The sequence below is a fragment of the Psammomys obesus genome, unplaced genomic scaffold (assembly GCF_907164565.1).
Source record: "Psammomys obesus unplaced genomic scaffold, mPsaObe1.curated_primary_1811, whole genome shotgun sequence".
NCBI classification, from domain to species: domain Eukaryota; kingdom Metazoa; phylum Chordata; class Mammalia; order Rodentia; family Muridae; genus Psammomys; species Psammomys obesus.
In genome coordinates, this window is record NW_026596353.1 from 693,486 (window position 1) to 715,160 (window position 21,675).

General features: G+C 39.6%; 2 protein-coding genes and 1 pseudogene across 2 annotated transcripts in view; 1 reads left to right on the plus strand and 2 right to left on the minus strand.

Moving 5' to 3' along the window:
- Ube2g1 (ubiquitin conjugating enzyme E2 G1) overlaps positions 1-14,961 on the minus strand; it is a 56,909-nt gene extending 41,948 nt beyond the window's left edge. Inside the window, exon 1 of the mRNA XM_055597316.1 lies at positions 14,814-14,961. Within this exon, the coding sequence (XP_055453291.1) occupies positions 14,814-14,861 (48 nt within the window). The 5' untranslated portion in view covers positions 14,862-14,961. The remainder of the gene's footprint in view (positions 1-14,813) is intronic.
- LOC129669190 (40S ribosomal protein S15-like) lies at positions 14,581-14,988 on the minus strand (annotated as a pseudogene).
- Positions 14,989-21,552: 6,564 nt separating this feature from the next.
- Spns3 (SPNS lysolipid transporter 3, sphingosine-1-phosphate (putative)) overlaps positions 21,553-21,675 on the plus strand; it is a 52,599-nt gene continuing 52,476 nt past the window's right edge. Inside the window, exon 1 of the mRNA XM_055597304.1 lies at positions 21,553-21,671. Within this exon, the coding sequence (XP_055453279.1) occupies positions 21,553-21,671 (119 nt within the window). The remainder of the gene's footprint in view (positions 21,672-21,675) is intronic.

Here is a 21,675-nt window from a genome sequence, read left to right on the forward strand (position 1 = left end):
CTTCTCTATAGTAACACTATGTGCCAAAAGACAAGGGAACAGTCTGTTGAGTATTAAGGGAAGGGAAATGTAGCTCCAAATTCTATAACCAGACAAAACACCCTTTCACTTTAAAAGTCATGTTTAAAAGTATTTCAAACATAAGAATGCTGAGAATATAGCATTCAAGCAATCACTCTCAGAAAATCTATTATACTGAAGTGTATTAAGGCTTCAGCATTACAGTAATAACCACAGGTCTTCTATGAACTACCAAGTTCAGCAGTTCTAAAATGCACTGTTTTCATATTTTAGCTTATCTGAAATCACATGCACATTACAAATGATGTCATGGTTTGACAGCATTTAACCATGTTAGCAGTTTATCACATCTTATTAGCTTTATTACAAAATAGTAAAGCATTCAAAAACTGATGGTATCCTAAACAAAATGATATAAAGTATGTTTGTAAGATGAGAAGAATGAGAGCAAATTACAAAGTAGTTTTAAAAGATGATGAAAACCAAACAGAGATACAGCTAACAACAACAAAAAGTCTAGTATTACAGAAGTAAACCCATATACACATTATGTGAATGAGTAACAGCATCTTAAATTGGGTCCAAAAAGACCAACCTTGATCCAACTATAGAGGGTCTACATGAGACAAACCTAAACAGGAGACTTTGAAAAGTTAAAAGTAAAAGGTTAAACCAAAGAGTGAATCAATCAGGCAGATATAAACACTTTTAAAACTCGTTAAATTAAAAATGAAACATTAAAAGAGCTAAAAGACAGTCACTTTTCCTAGTGATCAAAATTAAAATCTAGCCAGACATAGTAGCCTACAACCTCTTATCCCAGCACTCTAGAAGACGATGATCCAGAGTTTAAGGCAATACGGATCCAACATGGTAAAACCTTCAAAAACAACATTTTTTAAGATCCATAACCTAGCTGGGAGTGACGCACAGGACTGTGATCCTAGCACTCAGGAGACAGAGGGAGGCGGATCTCTGAGTTCAAGGACAGCCTGGTCTACAGGGTGCTATTGCAGAGAAACCCTGTCTTGAAAAATAAAAACAAAAAAAAAATAAATAAAAAAGATCTCCAAACAAAGTACTTTCAACTGATCATAAAATGAAAATTAAGTATTGAGCACTCAATTACATGGTAGAAAATAAAAGGCTAAAATTCATACTAAAGGAATTTTAAAATGTCTTAAATAACTCAGGGAGCAGATGCTAAGAACTGGATGCTAAGAGTGGATGGATGTCAGAGGACTTGTGGAAGTTAGTTCTCTCCCTCCACCATGGGGGTTCCAAGCCATGGTTCAAACTTGGCTTGCAAGGCTTGGCAGCAAACACCTTTATCTATTGATCCATTTCTTTGTGAGCCATCCCATGTAGGTGCTAGCAACTGAATTCCAATTCCCCGAAAGAATTCAACTTTCTATTACAGTTACAATTTTTCTAGAAGAACCTCTATCTAGATACTAAAGAAAACTAAACACCCTTCAAGACCTTAAAAATTATCTTATTTTGGATTAAAACTATGAAACTCTGTCTTTCAAGGATATGCTGTAATATTCTAGGTAGGTGGCACCTGTGGTGGCCAGCACCTTGGCAAAGAAAAGATGACTAGAAGTTCTGGACTCATTCACCTGACCTGAATTTCCAAAAGTGACTAAAATAAACTAGCTATAGGAATCACTTTGTAATTTTACAAGCAACACATTTCAAATAGCAAATCTCAGTTACCTCTTCAAATGTTAGCTACAGTGACTGAAGAGATTGGTAAGTAGTTAATGTGTACTTGTGTTCCATAATAATGACTTTACAAATATTAACAGTGAGCGGAAATTAGCTCAGTAGTAAAAAGCAGCAAGTGTCTTCATCTGCCCCCTGTGGGCAGGCAGACATGCAGACACACACAGAAACACACACAATAATATACATTTTTAAATTTCTTTGTATTATTTGCATTTATGTGCTTTCATGTGTGTGCTATGGTTATGCAGGTGTCCAAGGAGGAGAAAAGAGGGTGCCAGATCTCCTGGGGCTGAGTTACAGGCAGTTATGAGCTGCCTGACCATGGTGCTGGGGCCAGGTTCTTCGCAAGAGCAGCAAGCCGTCTTAACCACTAAGTCATATCTCTAGCCCCATAAAAATAAATCTCGGGGGGAAAACAAATACTGGCTAATGGTCATGAAAAGCCTCTATTCATGCCCTAAACTGTTTCCATATTCTAAATATTTAATCTTAACTCTCTACCCATATAATAACATCTCTCTTGTTGCTTTAGATCATGCTTTTAGCTAAATAAAGCTTCCAAAACAGGTTTGTTTTTTTTTTTTCAGAGAAACTGCCTCAAAACTTCCATTACCAACCCCCCCATGTCAATCATTCCTCCTCCACTAAATTCAATCTCAATGTTTAATATACTAACAATTCTGCAACTTTATCAAAACAAAAACGAAGCAACCTAACACCAGGTGCTTCTTTTTGCCCTTTGAGGTACAGAGTTGTTTTTCTAGATTCACTTTCCTCTCATTCTCTCAGCTCAGAGCAATGAAGCTTTAGCCTACTTCACTGAAACTGCCTTCCTCAAAGGACCACTCATCTCCAGTGGCAACTTCACCCCTACCTTACCTGACCTCTATGTGAAACTTTCTTTGCTTGAACAACCAAATGTTTTTGTTTTGTTTTGTTTTTTTGTCACCATTTCCCATCCTACACCAGTTTCTTTAACTCTTAAAGCTAGTACACAACTGCGCGTGGTGGCACATGCCTGTGATCCCAGCACTAGGGAAGAAGAGACAGGCACATCTCTGTGAGTTCGAGGCCAGCCTGGTCTACAGAGTGAGTTCCAGGATAGCCAAGACTACACGAGAAACCCGTCTCAAAAAAAAAGAAAAAAAGAAAAAAGAAAAAGAAAGCTAAAGCACAAATTTTTTGTATCTACTGCTTATTTTTCTATTGAACCCATCCAGCCTCGAGAAGGAAAGGGAGAGAAAGAGAAACACAAACAAACGAGAGAGACAGACAGACAGTGAGACAGAGCTGTTAACAATGCCCTGGTTTATATAGTTTCAAGCCATACCTGGAGTTTGCTGAATCCCAGGCCAAACCAACTTGCTCCTTTTTAACTCTAATTGGCAATTCAAATTTGGCAAACTCAAAAACTAAGCCACTGATAAAGCTTTACTTGTTCCTTTCCAAGTTAAATAATGTCAATTCAATCCTTTCATTTACTCAACTAAAAAGCTTCAAATCAGAGCAGATGGCGCAGTGGTTAAAAGAACATAGTGCTCTTGCAGAAGGCCTGACTGGAGTTCAACTTCCAGCACTCACATAAGGTGGTTCTCAATTGCCTGTAACTTCAGCTCCTAGGTATCTAAACCCTTCTAGCTTCTTTAGGCACTTGCAGATACATAAGCACAGCTATGAATACACGTAACTTAAAAAAAAAAAAAAACTTTTAAAAAAGAAACCTTAAAATAATTCTTAATGCATTCTCCACTCCACCACCCTCCACAACAAATCTCAATCAATAAATCCTAATAACTAAATCTAGGAAATATACCCAAGAACATATTCACTTCTCAGCTGATGTATTTAAGTGTGACGAACAATCTTTTCTCTGTTTCTGCCACAGCCCTGCTCTGTTGCAGTCTATATACTCAGCACAGTGAGTCAAAGAATGAACCTGTAAAAATGTCACTCCTGTGTATGATTGTGTCACTTCTAATGGAAACACCTCTAATAGGTCTCACTGAAAGTAAAGGCCAACACTTTCATCCACTAACACCAAGACTCTTTCCTTCACTTTCAGCTGCCCCAGTCAGAGGAAGCCCCTCTGCCCACTCTAGGGCTTTTATGCTTGTTACTATCTCTACCTAGAAAGCTAGTCCTTCGAACAATCAACATGTCACCCCCTCAGCACACCCACATGCCCAATTTTATTTTCCCTGAAGAATACTTATCAGTAACGGGTTTGATCTTTTAACTTAATTGTCAGGCTTACTATCTCTCTTATTCTAGCAAGAACTGTATGTGCTATTCATTAAAAATGTTTATAAGATTTTTTGTTAAATTTGGAGTTAAATCTAAGATTCATTTTACATATCAGAACTTTAGTGCTAGCAAGTCAAAGTTTCACATGATCCTATGACTTAAGATATCAAGACTAGAACAAGACCAAGCAAACCTTGGCCTATATATGAGAAAGGTTTTCAAACTTCTTTTGTCTTTTTTTTTTTTTTTTTTTTTTTTGGCAGGAGGTGGGGGTTCCACTGGCAAATTTCTCTCAACTGCGACAGATAGTCCCAGGGCTTTTGTCTCTAGAGTTGTTATCTCTGGGGAAAAAAAATGGCAATGGTCATCAGGATTAAAATATATGTGAGTGAGTATGTGAGTGAGTGAGTGAGTGGATGTGGGTGTGTGGGTGTGTTGTTTCTAAATCGAAAAATATCTAAATGTTGTTTCTAAAACAACACTAAGGCTTTCATTTAAGATAGGGCCAATTTACTACTCAAAAGTAAAATAGATTTGTTAATATGAGGAATTAATAGGAAATAAGTAGTGACAAAAAAAACCCATTCAAGAAATATTAGAGATCTTTTCTTAATTTCTTAAATCATAATTGTTTATGTTTATGATGTGTGTGAGTGCCACTGGGAAAGGAATTTCTGTAGTGTAAAGTGCAAAAACAGCACTATCTTTTTTTTTTTTTTTTTTCACAATTTCACAAACTGAATTCCTAACCAGGTATCTAAACAATCTAAGCATTATGATTTTCCTTTCTTTATTAAGTCAAAAGCTTTTTGTTTGTTTGTTTTGTTTTTTGAGACAGGGTTTCTCTGTGTAACCCCGGGCTGTGGCGAAACTTGCTCTGTAGACCTTGAACTCAAGAGCTCTGCCTGCCTCTTCTGCCTTCTGAGCACTGAGATTAAAGGCGTGCATCAACACCCTGCCAGACAGGGTTTTGTTGTTGTTGTTGTTACTGTTTTTTAAACAAACAAAAAATCCACAAGAGGCTAGAGAGATGGCTCAGAAGTTAAGAGCACTGGCTGTTCTTCCAAAGGTCCTGAGTTCAATTCCCAGCAACCACATGGTGGCTCATAACCACCTATACAGGATCTTATGTCCTCCCCTGGCATACAGGTGTACATACAGTCAGAACAATCATAAAGTAAATAAATAAATCTACAAAAACGAAAACAAAACAAAATGAACTTTTTGCTCAAACAAAGTACTTGGCAGCTCTTCCGCATGTCTGAGTCATCAGCATCATGGCTCTTACGCTTTCTCCATCATTATTAAAGGGTTATCTGAATACATGGAAAGCAGGACAACTTAAGTGACTATAAGCATGAATACATCAAATGAAAGGATGGTCTGTGTCATGGGTGGAAATAAAACAGGACGACTTGGGAGTTCATCCTAATAGTCAGAATGATGTACAACTTAAAACTTAAAAATAGTTTAATGGAATTTTCTGTTAGCTTTCATATACTGAAGTTTATTTCAGGTAAATGCAATAAAGTTTTGTTTTCTGAAAGCAAAACTTTGGATAAGGAAGAAGATACTGTACTTGGTTACCCAAGAGTCTTGTAAAAAAAACAAAACAAAACAAAACAAAAATGCTTTTGACATGAGTTAAATGATGGTTCAGACTGCTAAATGATTGCAATCTTACTTCAGAATCCCAGCACTCAGAGTCAAAGCTTGGTGTGGCAGTATACCCTTGTAATCCCTGTACAAGCTGGAACAGTAGAATTCCTGTGGATGTCAGCCAGCTTGTCCAGTTAATCATAATCAGCAAGTTCCAGGTTCAGGTTCAGTGGAAAACACTACCTTAACCAAAAAAACAAAACAAAACAAAACAAAACAAAACAAAAAAAAAAAAAAAAAAAAAAAAAACAGCTTTAAAGACAGGTGTGGTGGTACATGCCTTTAATCTTCAGCACTTGGTAGGCAGGCAGAGGTAGCTGGATCTGAGTTCAAGGCTAGCCTGGTCTACAAAGAAAGGTCCAGAGCAGTCAGGGCTACACAGAAAAAAACAGACAAAAATAACCAAGAGAAAAAAAAAAGAGAGAGAAGCAGAAAAGAAAAAGAAAGTGGGAGAGGAAGGGTTTAACTGTTAAGAGCACTGGCTACTTTTCTAGAGAACCTGGATTTAGTTCCCAACACCCACATGGCTGTCATTCTGTATACAGCTGTAATAACTCTAAGAGAATCCAACACCTTTTTCTGGCCTCCTAGGCACCAGACACAGAAGTGGTGCACAAACATACATGCAGGCAAAACACTCACACATAGAAAATAAAAGTAAACAATGAAAAAGAAAAGTGAATTAGGCATGGGGTATCACACCTTGAAACCTCATCAGGTATAGAAAGGTGGATTTTTATCTTTGAGTTCAAAGCCAGCCTAGGCTACATACTGAGTTCAGGACAGCAAGGGCTCCTAAGTGAGACCCTGTCTGTCCATCTGTCTTTTTTTTTTAAGTGTGGGGGGGTGCTAAATAAAGTTGGAGGTAACAGAGGAAGCTACCTGACCTACACATACATGCATACAAAAACATACACTGAAACTCTTAGTTCTTCCCTATGCCCGCAAGTAACTTGATTCTAAAACATCTTAAGATGTTTAAGGGTGTGCGTTATTAACTTTATCATTATTAAGTTAGTAATAATCCTAAAGTCAATGTGTTTCAAATCCCAGGAATTATTCTTTTATCTGCCCATAACTATCGCAGTCTAATCTGCCCAATATGATGTCTTTCAAGCTGCCAGTAGTGATCGTTAATTATTTGCTTGCTTTTACTATGTTTGACAAGGTGTTCTAAATATTTCCAGTCCCAGACTTATTACTGTAGTCTACGGCCCATACTCTTGAAATTCTCTCTCTCTCTCTCTCTCTCTCTCTGGTAGTAGGGATGGGAGGGGTATGTGTGTGTTTTGCCTGCTTGTGTATCTGTTCACCAAATGGCCAGAAGAGGACATCAAACCCTCTGGTGTTGGAGTTACACAGCTGTTAGCACCCTAAGTGGGTGCTGGGAACAAAATCTAGGTCTTCCATAAGAGCAGCAAGTGTTCTTAACAGGCCATCTCTCCAGCAAGTTTATTTTTATTTCTCTTTATTCCAGAGTCAATATAAAGCATCCAGCTAACTAATAAGACAGCTCTGCATAAAGCTAATCTGCTCCAATCTAATAAAACTATTACAGATGGGGGGGGGGTAAGGAAATGAAAGGCAAAACTCAGAGGAAAATGCTTTAACTTAGAAAAACACAGTAAAGCTTTTTTTTTTTTTTTTTTCCTTTCTGCAGCTACCATGACACCCTGACTAAGGAAAACTCAAAATTTACCACATCATACAAACCACAGTCACAGCTATGCTGGTAAGCACCCAAGAGGCCAGGGTAATGCTGGTAACATAACACCCTAGAATCAACTACAACAAATACCATGCAGGTTACTTTGGGAAAACTGATGTGAGGCATTGCCACCTAGAACCAGAGCTTATGCTCAACTTTGATAAATCATGAACAATGGTTAGAAAGTAAATGCTACTAAAACAAGACCGGACCTGCTCCCATCACTGATACAGCACAACTTACTATAAAGGTGTAGGGAAGGGAAAGCTCCCTAAGCAGCCTGTTACCCTGAAGATCAAATGCTGAGGAAAAGATTAAGGATGGTGTGGGTGCCCCTGTCGTGGAGGCTAGAAGACACACGAAGAAATTCACTGAATGCTAATAATCATTAAGAAAGGGAACTGGAAGGTTGCCTTCGAGGTTAGCAGCCCTCCTCGTTCTTCCAGCAGTCCTGAATTCCATTCCCATCATACACACACCAACTCACAACCATACAACTGTAGTCCCATGGAATCAGATCACCTCTTCTGGTGTGCATACACACCTACAAGCAGACAAAACACATACATAAAATACAAAATTAAATATTAAAAAGTGAAGGATGGGATGGTAAAAATAAAGGGTTGAGCATATTTTTTCAAAAAACAAATGTGGACATACACAAAATCCAAAATTGTAAAGGTAAAAATTAAGGTATCTAAAAATTCTAAGTACTTAACTGCCCTCAGAAATTTACCATTATTCAAAACTCAGATTTTGTTTTGTTATATACACTCAATATGGCTGATAAAGATCAAGCTTCAATGTGCAAACATAATCATAAAAAAAAAATCGGAAGTGGCAATGAAGTTAAATTAGTTGTTCTGTAAAAAAAAAATATGTAATCAGTTTACAAACAAATTATTTGATTATTAGAGTCAGATATGAAACCCACGCTGTTCTCCCAAAGAAACTGGGTTCCGTCCCCAGCACCCATGTCAAGGTTGTTCTCAACTGCCTAGAATTCCAGCTACAAAGACTCTGACTTCATTCTTGCCTGTAAGGCACTTGCATACATACATGTGGTATACATGTAGACATAACTAAAAATCTTTCCAAAAACCATGCTAAGGCCTGACATTAATCTAGGCACCCAGAGGAGACAGGTGAGGCGACAGGTGAGCAGCCAGGCATGAATACAAGAAGGTGCCTTCAACTCCAGCTCTTGGGACTCAGAGACAGAGCGGACAAAGGCTGATGATCTATGTTAAGGTCCAAACCAGCCAGGTAACGATACACAGTTAGACCACGTTTTTTTGTTTTTAAAGGAAAGTTCACTGAATTATGCAGATTTTGTGTCTGGTTAATTTTCTTATGTAATGTTTTTAATTTATTTGCGAAAATTTTTATAGTTCGTAAAATTAAAAAAAGAACTGAGCATATCATTAGACATACTCCATAATATTTAGTAAAGATAACCTTTAAAATAAAAATAAAGAATCAACATTTTCAATGTAAGCCTTGACCAGAGTCTAATGGCCTAATAAGTTTAAAGGCTGCTCAATCTAGATTTTAATTCTATCCAGCAGTCATTTTATAATAAAAATGAAGATATAGTAGGGTTTTTTTCTTTTTTGGACAGGGTCTCTCTATAGATAGCCCTGGCTATCCTAGAACTCCATAAATAAATGAGGTGTCTTCAAACTCACAGAGCTCCTCTCCTGCCTCCACCTGTCACATGTGCCACCATATCTGTCCCTCCCTTGGATGTCTTAATAAGTGATTTAAAGCATTAAGTACGCATGGCTAGGAATACAGTTCAGTGACAGAGCTCTGACCTAGAAAGCACAAAATCCTGATCACCAACACTGCACAAATAAACAGTAAATAAATTTTAAAAACAAAAACTGATTATGTCTAATAATTACTTGTCAGTCAGCAACTGTATTTATTATTGAAGTTTCTTAGTCATAGCACCAATAAGCATTTGGTATTACATTGCTACTGCTGAAAAAAAAACATTTCCTGATTTACTAAGACTTGTAATAGTCAACTATTACACAACTCTCATCTTACAAGGGAGTATCCCTTGTTGATCATCAAAGCATGAAATCAGAGATGGATTTAGTATGTAGATCCACAAGTAAAAATAGAACAAATTTCAGGGACTCAAAATGAGAAGGCAGAGGAACACATAACAAAACCATAAAATGGAGATGATTCTTCACATAATTTGCATTAAAAGTGATGAATAACGATTGTACTTTTAAGATGTATTTATTATTTATAATGTATTCTGTCTGCATACCAGAAGAGGGCACCAGATCTCAATATAAACAGTTGTAAACCACCATGTGGTTGCTGGGAATTGAACTCAGGATCTTTGGAAGAACAGCCAGTGCTCTTAACCTCTAACCCATGTCTCCAGTCTTCCACTGTATTTTTTAAACAAGTTTTACTGAAAGAGTTCTAACATCTGTTACTGCTATTCAACAATACCCTATTCAGAACTGCTTGTCTATATTTTTAATTGCATTATTTATTTTTATGTGTGCTTGTGCATGCACAGCATGCCACAGTCAGGACAATTTGCAGCAATAGGCTCTTTCTCCTACCCACCATGTGGGTTCAGAGAATCAAACTTAACCTGGATTTGGTGACAAATGCCTCTACCTGCTAAGCCATCTCACCAGCCCAATATAACTTATTTTTTATAAACTGATTTTGTAGTATTATTCTGAAATTTAATTCTAACTCTTATGAACGCTTTCTAACTTCTCAAAAGGTTTACATGAAGTGCTTTTATACTGATTCAATAAATATGACATATTAATAATGCTGGCACATGAACATTAAATACCTGGTTTAGACAACCAATCATGCTCAGGTCCCAATGTCCATCACAATAGAAGAGTTGCTGCAATTCCATATGTACAGCTTACAATTTTAATAGGAATCAACGTGAATATAATGAGGAGGAAGAGGGGATGAAGGAGGAGAACGAATAAAGAGGTATGAGGAAAAAAAAGTCTCGGAGCTCTTTGGCCTTGACAGCAGAAAGGAACGTCATCCAAATGCGATAGACATTGGAAGCAGGAGAAGACAGGGAACAGGACAGGAACCTATCACAGATCGCCTCTTAAAGACTTTACTGATCGAAGTATTGAAGCAGAGGCTGAGACTCATAGCCAAGCTTTGGGCAGAGTGCAGGGAATCTTGTGAAAGAAGGGAGATAGAAAAACCTGGAGAGGACCAGAGCTCCAAAAGGATACCAACAGAGCCAAACAAACAAACAAACAAAAAAAAAAAAAAAAAAAAAAAACCTGAGCCCTGGGGGCTCTCAAGAGTTGATACCCCAACAAAGGACAATGCATGGAGAGGACCTAACACCTCAGCTAAGATATTGTCCATAGACTCGGTCTCCAAATGAAGTCTGTCGTGAGGGAAACAGGGGCTCTCTGTGGCATGAACTCAGTGGCAGGCTGTCTGATTAACTCCACCTGGAGGGTGCAGCCTTGCCATCCCACAGAGGAAGACAATGAAACCAATCCTGATGAGACCTGATAGGCTAGGTCAAAGAGAAGGGGAGGTCCTCCTCAAAGAGAAGGGGAGGAGGACCTCCCCTATCAGTGGACTAGGGGAGGGTCATAGTGGGAGAAGAGAGAGGGAGGGTGAAATTGGGAGGGGGCGAGGGAGAGGGCCACAGCTGGAATACAAATTGAATAAATTGTAATAAATGATAAAAAAAAAAAAACCAGAAAGGAACCGCAATAAGACACACACATTGTGTCGCCGCCAACCGCCTTCAGAAGTCAGCCTGTGGCAAAGGTGTAAAAAAAGCATAACTGGAGCGCAAGGTGAAATATCACCGGTTCTGGTGGGATGAGGCACCTAAAAATTGCTGCAGGTTCAGACAGAGTTTCCGTGAAGGAACAACACCTGAACCCAAGAGGGCAGCTGCTGCAGCATCCAGTTCATCTTGTCAGTCATAAAATAAATGCTCTGTTTAAAAAAAAAAAAAGACACCAAGAATGCAAATATGGCTGTGGAAATTCTGTTATCAAAAAGATTACGTAGGGGCTAGAGAGATGGCTCAGTGTTAAAAGCACTGACTGCTCTTCCAAATGACCAGGATTCAAGTTCCAGCACCCACAACCAACTACAATTCCAGTTCCAGAGAATGATTCCCTCTTCTGGTCTCCAATAGAATATGCCAGTTGTCCAGGTATTCTTTTCCTAACATTGCCAACAAAGATTAAAAATTAAGCAGATTCTTAACACTGCAACCCATTTAGCATATTTACTGAGTGCCTACTATATGCCAAGTTCTAGGAATATGTTATAATTTAATGTAGAAGTCATCAAGGCTGCTCTTAACAGCTAGTTATCTTTCTGGGCCTCAACATGGTTGTAGCCAGTTTTGTGGCCAGATGCAACCTGTGACTTAAAAGTCACAATGCATCAAAATCAGCTGTTGCAAGGGTATTTAAATTGCTGATGCAGGAGCTTCTAGAAGGCTCTGACAACATTTCAGATGGTGGCGGCTCTATTACTAAGTAACATCATGGATCAGAGATGCTTGCCAACCTCAACAAATAAATAATCTCCTGTGTTTTAAGCCACTGAGAGCTTAGAGATATTTGAAGCTTTTTAGCGTTTTGTTTTGTTTTGTTTAAGGCTTGTGAATCTCCACCCTTCCCTGAGCATTTATAAGCAGTTATCAATTGCTGGAGGAGGGCTTCACAAAGCCCCTCTCTAAGGATTACTAGCTGCTGGAGAATGAAGAGACATTTTCTTCAGTGGTTAGCCACTGGTAAGACGCTTGTGCTCCTGAAAGTAATTCAAAGCTCACTAGTAAGTGTACACATACACACACAAAATCAATACAAGGGGTTAAAGAGATGGCTCAGTGGTTAAGAGCACTGGCTGCTCTTCCAGAACAAGCCAGGTTCAATTCCCAGTACCTACATGACAGGTCACCATTATCTGTAGTTCCAGTTGCAGGATACCCAAAGACCTCATAAAGATATACATGGAGGCAAAACAGCGATGCACATAAGCAAAAATAAATTAAAAAAAAATTTTTTTAAAGGCTGGATAGTGAAGCATGCTGTTAATCCCAGGCCGCTGAAGGCAGAGGCAGGTGGATCTGAGTTCAAGACCAACTTGGCCTACAGAGTGAGTTCCAGGACAGCCAAAGCTACACCCAGTCTCAAAATACCAAAAGTTATTTTTAAAAACTAAACTAAAAAATATCAATACAGACAGGCACAGTGGCACACGCCTGTAATCCCAGCACTCAGGAAGGCAAACTGTGAATTCAAGGCTAGCCTGGTCTACAAAGCAAGTCTAAGACAGCTAAGACTACACAGAAAAACCCTACCTCAAAAAAACCATTAGAAAAAAAAAAAAATACAAGGCTATTTGTAAATTACTAGGTTACCTATGACTAGGTATCTGACCTAATGCTGGTAAAACATTGACGTAATACATCATTCTATTAATTTTTAGAAAACTACCTAACTATTCAAACATATAGAAAACTTAGTAATTGATTATTCCCTTCTTGTTCTTGGTACAACCTTACTATATATAGCAATGTCTTAAAGTAATTCCAACTATTTTGAAATCAACCCAAATTGAGGAACAGTGATACAAAGCTACAAATACAATCTTCATGCCAGTTACCCATATACTTATTAAATACTGTTTAACTTCAAATATATAAGCATTTGTCCAGTTTTTTCACATGGCTATCATGAACCATTCTGTCAAGTTCCCAATGTTCATTTATAATCCTTTTTTTTTCTTTCCTCTTTTCTGGTTTTTTAAGATAGGGTTTCTTTGTGTAACCTTGGTTGTCTGTCCAGGCTGGCCTTAAACTCAAGAGTTACCTAAGTGCTGGGATTAAAGACGTGCACCACCATGACTGGCTTTATAATCCTTTCTAATGATCCCATAAACTATGCTATACATATACAATAAAAGAAATAAATAAGAGATTGGAGTAAGAGAATGATAATGGGACACTAAGTTGGAAGTGGTGGCTCATGTCTGAAACTCTGGCACTGGGGAGTTTGGGGCGGGCAGTAAGGTTAGCAAGACTTTAAGAACAGCCTAGGCTCCACAGTGTTCCAGGCCAGTCCAAGCTAAAGACAGACTCTGTCTGCAGGACAGGGGGGAGTGAGAGAGAGGGAGACAGGAAATGGAATACTAATAGTAGGTCGACTAGTTAATATCCAACAAAGGGCAAGTATATTCATAAAAACAAAACAAAACTAAGCAGCCAGGTATAGTGGCATGTCTTTACCAGGCTGGCCTTGAACACACAGAGACCCACCTGTGAGGTTTTTGTTGCTGTTGTTAAGATTTACTTACTTATATATAAAATGTATGCCTGCAGGCGAGAAGAGGACACCAAATCTCATCATAGATGCTTATGAGCCACCATGTGGTTGTTGGGAATTTGAATTCAGGAGCTCTGGAAGAGGGAAGAGGCCTGGAGAGATTTTCTTGACTTGATCACTTTAAGTGGAAAGATCTACCCTAAATCTGGAGCACACCTTCTTGCCAGAGCCCACATAAAGGACACAGAAGAAATCCGTTTTTGCTCTTTGCCTGCTTGACCTCACTGCAACTTCATCTATCCTGTTTTAGAAGCATTCCTTCATTGGCATTAAAACCTAACTTCAGGGGCTAGTGAGATGGCTCAGAGGTTAAGAATACCGGCTGTTCCTCCAAAAGTCCTGAGTTCAATTCCTAGCAACCACATGGTGGCTCATAACCATCTATAGTGAGATCTGGTGCCCTCTACTGTTACACAGGCAGACATGCAGGCAGAATGCTGTAAAAATAATAAATCTTTGCTAGCTGCAGTGGCGCATGCCTGTAATCCCAGCACTCTGGGAGGCAGAGACAGGCAGATCTGTGAGTTCCAGACTGGTCTACAAAGTGAGTCCAGGACAACCAAGGCTATACAAAGAAACACTGTCTTAAAAAAAAAAAAAAAAAAACTATCATCAGGATTCAAAAAAATGACTAAAGAATAGCAACTCTCTAGGAATCCGCAAGTTGGAACCCCTGTGACAATTCTCTTGTGAACTGTATAACCACCAGGATTGATGGCCTTTCCATCAGTAAACAGCCACTGTTGAACTATCTGAACCACCACCTGTAAGCCAAACTTTCTCTCCCCCATAATCCCCCAGGGAACAAACATGGGTTTTTATTTGACACAGCTACTTGAGAGGGATAAAGCAGGAGGAGTGAGTGGCACTAACAACCAGGCAAGGCACACTTCACAGGCTTATAGGTGATAAGAGAATTTGCACAAGTAGTGACCTGTCATCTCTAGTTTGATTTCCACCTGGTTGAAGGTTTTGCCATTATATATGCCCACCATGTTGCCTATCATCTTGGCAGGATGATCATGTCCCCCAGGTGGGGGGTCTCCATGGGTGGCACCTCTTACTTGATCTTTCTCAGGCACTTGAGTAGTGAATGCTGCTTCTGTTGCCATTGGCAGGCACTTCTGGTGCTATACAACTATATCAGCAGCTCATAGGACATGTCCAGCAATTGGTCCAGGTCCACAGTGTGGTAGGTGAATCTGCAAAGGTCCACTTCTTCTGCTCCACTTCAGCCATCTTGGTGGCTCCTAGAAAAGGAAGCATTGGCTGCTTCTGCAGTTATCGAGCTTCTGTAAGCCATTCTTAATAACAAATGTTAATTACATTCTTGTAAATAATGCAGATCATAGAAGAACCTGTTTATTCCTGAGAAAGGCAGCATAATACAATCTACTGCTCAACTTTACCGAAAACCTACATTCAAAAATAAAGCTAATAAAAATTAGAACAGGACTTGTTGGTATAGTGTATATCTTTAATCCCAGCACTCAAAAGAGGCAGAGACAAAGTGGATTTCTTTGAGTTCGAAGTCAGCCTGCTATACATGGTCAATTCCAGGGCAGCAAAGGCAATACACTGAAGACCTGTCCCAAAAAATAATAAAATAGGAAAGACCATATTTGTGGGTACAAATCCAAAAGAAATGAAAGCAGAGTCTTACAATACTTGTGTGTATATTCAAAAGCAGCACTAATCACAAGAGCAAGAAGTGGAAACCAGCAGGGCGTAAAAGCACATGCCTGGAGTTCCAACAACCAGGAGGCAGAAGCAGGCGGTTCTCCGAGATTGAGGTCAGTCTGGGACAGAATGAGTTCCAGTACAGATAAAGCTATACAGGGGAAGAGAAACCCTGTATTAGAATGGAAAAAGAAAAAAAGACAAGGAGCCAGCAGGGTGGCTTAATGGACCTCAGTTTAATCCTGGTGCTCTGCATTGTAGGAGACTCCAGCAAGTCGTCCCTCTGACCTCCACAAGCATACAAGGCTTATGTGCCCAGACCCATACAAACAAACAAACAAAAAAAAAAGGAATTTAAAATTAAAGCTTTAAAATGGCAACAAGAGTGAATCTGTTTTGCAAATCAAAGAAACAAAAACATCTTCTGTGTAGCTGCACAAACCTATAACCCCAGCCATTAGGACATGAAGACAAGAGGAGGACCAGAGGTATGGCTACCACAGACTGGGAAGGGAGGGAAGAAAAGGAAAGAAAAAACTACAGAAGATTTTCTATGATTGCACCATTTCATATTCCCACCAGTAATATATTTTCTTGGTATCCTTACCAACATTTAATGAATATATATTAACACACATCTTAATTTTAGCTATTCTAATAGTTATATAGTAATACCATATTGTGCTTTCAATTTGCATTTCCCTAATGTCTACTGATAACATGTTTTCATTTGCTTATTTACCATCTGTGTATCCTTTAGTGAAACATCTGTCTTTTGCACCTTTTCTAAGTGGAGTCGTTTCTACTGTACAGTACAGTTTCTTACACATTGGCTTTTGCCAAATATATCTTGCAAACACTATGATTCTCAACCTTCCTAATGCTGTGACCCTTTAATACAGTTCCTCCTGTTGTGACCTCCAACCATAACTTTATTATTTTTTTTTGTTTGTTTTTTTGTTTTTCAAGACAGGGTTTCCCTGTATAGCCCTGGCAATCCTGGACTCACTTAGTAGACCAGGCTGGCCTTAAACTCACAGAGATCCACCTGCCTCTGCCTCCCTGAATGTTGGGATTACAAGCGTGTACCACCACACCCGGCTCATAAAATTATTTTTATTGCTACTTCCTAATTGTAATTTTACTAATTATAAATTGTAAATATCTGTGCTTTCTGATGGTCTTAGTGATCCTGTGAAAGGGAAGTCTGACCCACCCAACCACCCAGTGGTCGTGAATTGACATTCCAAGAGCTAGAGAGGATCAGTGGATAAAAGCACTTGCCGTATAAGCCTGATGACCTAGTGTGATAGTGATCCTAAATCCAACACAAAGGTGGAAGGGAAAAAAAAAAAAAGACTCCACAAGTTGGTATTTGGCTCTCATATGCATGATGTGGCATACATGCACCCAAATCACATATCATACACAATAAACAAAAGTCCAATTCACAGATACTATCTGCGCATATGTAGTGTGTGCGTGTGATGTATATCGGGCGGCGACAAGTGAATAAAATGAATGAGCATTGGTGCACTCGGTGCCAAGGATGCCAAGTGTCTTCTCTATTCTCTTGAACCTACACTAAAGCCCCCGGTTTCCACTAGGCTAGAAGAGGCCAGCCAGGGAAGCCCAGGGAGCCAGCCATGAGGCTTTTTCCATCCTCATTGACGCTGGTGTTACAGATCCTTGAAGACATAAGGTTCTTGTACGGGGTGCCTAGGAGCTTGAACACAGCATTCCTACCCTCTGGGAGCCATCTTTCTCGGCACTACAGTCTTCTTTTCATCTCCCTCAAAGTTTTCACACACCAAGACTTTCAGTTTTGATGATGTTTATCAATATTTTCGCCTATGGATTACACTTTCATTCTAGTAATAATCAAGGGACCCTTAAATTATAAGCAAACACGTGGAAGTAATCACAATACAATTATGTATTAAGTAAGCTACATATAGAACTATTGGTACTACTCTATAGTAAGTATATCAACATGCTGATAATTACCTAAAAGCCACAATTTAGTTGTTATTGCATAGGGATTCTTCTATTTCAGAATTTCTATGAAATAACGAAGAAAGAAGTGAAGGAAAGGAAAAGCAGAGTGTAAAGCTGTAGCTCTGCTGGTAGAGTACCTGTCTAGGTTGCAGTTCTGTATTCAATACCTAGAACAACATAAAACCAGGCATTATGACACATACATGTAATCCAGACCTTCCCATGATGAAGGCTATAGAATCAGAACTTCAGGCCATCACTGGATACACCCTGGACTACATTAGAAATAAATACATATTTATTTATTTATTTAAATGTGTGTGTGTGTGTGTAAGTTTTTTGGTTTTGTTTTTTTCCTTACTCATTTGTTATTGTTTGTTCTGATAGGCTGCCAACAAACTCGTGATTGTTCTCCTCAGCCTCTCTCCCAAATCTGAAATTTACAGGCTGGATTTACTATATCTACCTAGCTTACTTAAGATCTTTAAGATTTATTTTTATTTTATACATAATAAAGTTTTGTATGTCTATAAACGTGTGTAGTGCCCACGGAGGCCAAAAGAGGGCATCACATCCCTTAGAACAGGAATTATAGACAGTTGTTAGCCACTTTATGGGCACAGGCAATCAATCAGACCCAGGTCCTCTGGAAAAACAGGCAATATTCTTAAACCCTGGGCCATCTCTCATGCCCTTACTTAAGATTTTATATTATTTTATACAATAAGTTTTACTAAGATGGAAAAACAGTAATACTAAGATAGGGGCTGGAGAGATGGCCCTGTAGTTAAGAGTACTGTCTGTTGTTCTAGGGGTCCTAAACTCAACTCCCAGCAACCACGTGGTGGCTCAAAACCATCTATAATGAGATCTGATGCCCTCTTCTGGTGTGCAGAGTGCTCATAAACATAAAATACATAAGGAAAAAGCAGCAGCTGGATCACTGAGAAGGGAGGGCATTTAGTGAGTGAGCTAATCTTAGAGTATTTGAGACCCGACCCCAGTGCCCTCAACAGGCTCTTATGTGGCCCTGGATGGCCTTGAATTCAGAGATTCAGCTGCATCTGCCACACAAGTGCTGGGATCAAAGGAGTGCACCATCACAAACGGTTTCTAATCTTTAAATTCGACTTCATGAGGGTGAATAGATGGCTCAGCAGTTAAGAACACTAGCTGCTCGTCAGAGAATCCAGGCTACCTAGAATCCACATGGCAGCTCATAACCACCTGTAACTTCAGTTCCAACAGGCCTGATGCCCTCTTCTAGCACCAAGCACACACCAGGCACCCATGTGACATACAGCCAAAACACCCACATGTGAAAAAAATTTAATAAAATAAAATTCTACTTCATTGATTGTGTCAAGTACTGATCCCAAGGGAGCAATTCACCCACTTGAAAACAAGTCTATAAAATAAGAAGATCCTGGCTCTAGCAATTATATTAGCTGCGTTCATTTGACCTTCAGCAGTTTATTTGGCCTGGATAAGCCTGTTTTCTTTGAGAGAATTAAATGAGATAATGCGTGAGGTAACAGTGGCTGGCACAGGGCATCGAAGAAGCCATCAGGTATACCACCTCTTCAGCTGGGGTGGAGGCTTGCAACCTGGACTAGAGCTAGAGGCAGGCCAACTGTTCTGACAAAGCAAAACAGCCTCAATTAAAATACAACAGAAAAATAACCTCTGTGAAGACAATCCTTCAAAGAGGACTCTTGGTCAGGAGGAAAAATTATTAACTTTTCTACTCTGAATTTTGTTGGTGGTGGTGGGGTTTTGTTTTTGTTGTTTTGTTTTTGTTTGTTTTTTAAAGTGCTTCTCTATGTACCCCTGGCTATCCTGGATCTATGTAGACCAGGCTGGCCTAAAGTTCACTCCCAAATGCTAGGATTAAAGACATTTACCACCATTCCCAGGTCTGTACTCTATTTCAACCTGTGTTTATTGTACCTTTCAAATGTTTATAATGGGTTTCTTGTACTAAGGGGACTTCTTGGTGTTTAATCTCTCTCACACACACATACAAACTGTCTGTAACTAAATCGGTAAAGGGGTAAGTCATAACCTAATAATATCACAAAGAAATACACAAGCTATCTGATTTCATGTCTGTGTGTAAGGTGTTCTTACTGGCTTCCCTATGGGCAAACACCCTAATTTTGTCCCAGGGGACTTTTGGCAATAGCTGTATTTTTCACTGCTACAAATGGAGAGGAAATACTACTGGTATTTGGTGGATACAAAACAGAAATGCTGTAACCTTTACTGCACAGGTACAACCCACCAGACAACAAATGCTCTAAATGTCATGGTACCAGAAACGAGAAATTCTGTAACCCGGGGCACCATCCTCAACTTCTGAAGTAACAAAGCTCTTCTTCATTACAGGATAAATCTTCCTAGGTAATGAATCAAAAATATTTATCACTGGCAACCCTTCAAGCTCAACAAATGCAGGTACTGAAATTCTAACAGTGAGAATACTTACCAGGTTTGTTAACCTACTCAGTTAATTCTAATAGTTTAAGTCATTTACAATTAAACCCTACACAAGTTCACTAATTTCAAGAGATTACATTTTATCATTTTTTACTATTTTATACTAGAAACCCATTTTTTTTAAAATGCTACTAAAGTGAAAAGGTTTACTTTTTAGGTGCTTATCAAATCTTCCCAAATAAATTTAATATTTTCATATTTCAATTAACAAACTTTGTTCTGTACATTTTGAGCAAGTTAATTAAAACTTCCCAAAAATGACAAACTATTATTATACTGTCTCTGTAAAATAACCTACTTGAAAAATAAGTAACTTTATAAGATAGCATGGAAAGTTAATCATTTTCTATTCTCCCTTACTGTATATTTTAAAATACCTCATCAGAAAAAAAAAAAATCAAGCATTGGTTAAAAGACCTTTGAAAAATGTTCTCACTGTTATCTGTGAAACAACAACTGCACAAGCCTAGTGTGGAGAAACGAGAATCAAATCCCAGCACTGACAAGAAAAGGGGTAGACGGACCTCTGAGTGAGGCAAACCTGGTGTACACAAGTTCCAGGACAGCCAGGGCTACACACTGAAACCCTGAAGGGGAGGAGAGGGAGAAAGATAAAGAAGAGGCAGAGATAGATCTCTGTGAGTTCCAGGAGAGCCAAGGTCTCCACAGAGAAAACCTGCCACCCCTCCTCCCCCCCCCAAAAAAGACTATACTCACAAATGGGTAGTATTTTAGCACAGTGGTATTGTTAAACCGTAAAAATCTTTTGCACCTTTTAAAATGTAAGACTGCTGCTTTAACATTTAGTGCTTACAACTTAATAACTTGGCGCATAATAAAAACTTAATCTGACAAATTTGATTTTGTTGCTTTTTTTTGTTTTCGTTTTTTGAAACAAGGGTTCTCTACATAGCCATAGCCGTCCTGGAATTCTCTACCGTAGATCAGGCAGACCTTGAGTTCAGAGAATTCTTACGGGAAAAAAGTCTTAATTCCTTCCCCCAAAACAAAATAAATCGAGGAAAAGACCACAGAAAACGAATGCTCTTAAATAAGATGCCATAAAGTATTTCGCTTCTTTCGAACGTAATATTTCTGATGGGTATCCTAACTTTTCCATTCACTTCAAGTCACTGCTCCATCTAGGATTTTAATACTTGTCCAAACCTGCCAGCTCACGGTCTAATAATAAACCTAATTATACAATCCGGAACAGCCCCTGTCGCCCTTTTCCTTAAGAAGCCGTAAAGGCGATTTAACTGACACCTCGAACTCACAGAAATCTATTTCCTTTATCTTCCTCCCAGCTTTCGGTGCTCCGCTCGGAGGGGAGCGGCGGGGAGGGGCGGCCTCTGGCTACCGACTGAGAAGGGGCGAGCCGGCCGGCACCGCGCAGGGCACACGCCTGGCGCTGGACAGCGGGGGTGAGCGCCGGCTCCTTTCTCTTTAAATCTGGCAGCACGTGGGGCGGCATTGTGAAGCCACCAACCCGCCTCCTCCCTCCCCCCTTGCCCGGCGCACACGTACGCCTCCAGCGCGCATGCTCCGCTCGCACAGTCTAGCAGAGTCGGAGCCAACCCCCTAAAAAGTCAACCTGGAAGCCGCAAACGGCCGGAGGCCGGGACAATGGGGGATGGGGCCGGAGGCTGCACGCGGGGGAGGCCCCGGGCCGCCGCCCCGGAACGGCCCCGGGCCGGCCGCCGCCCGGCGGGCGCGGGCCCGCGCGGGAGCCCGAGCCGCACGGAGCAC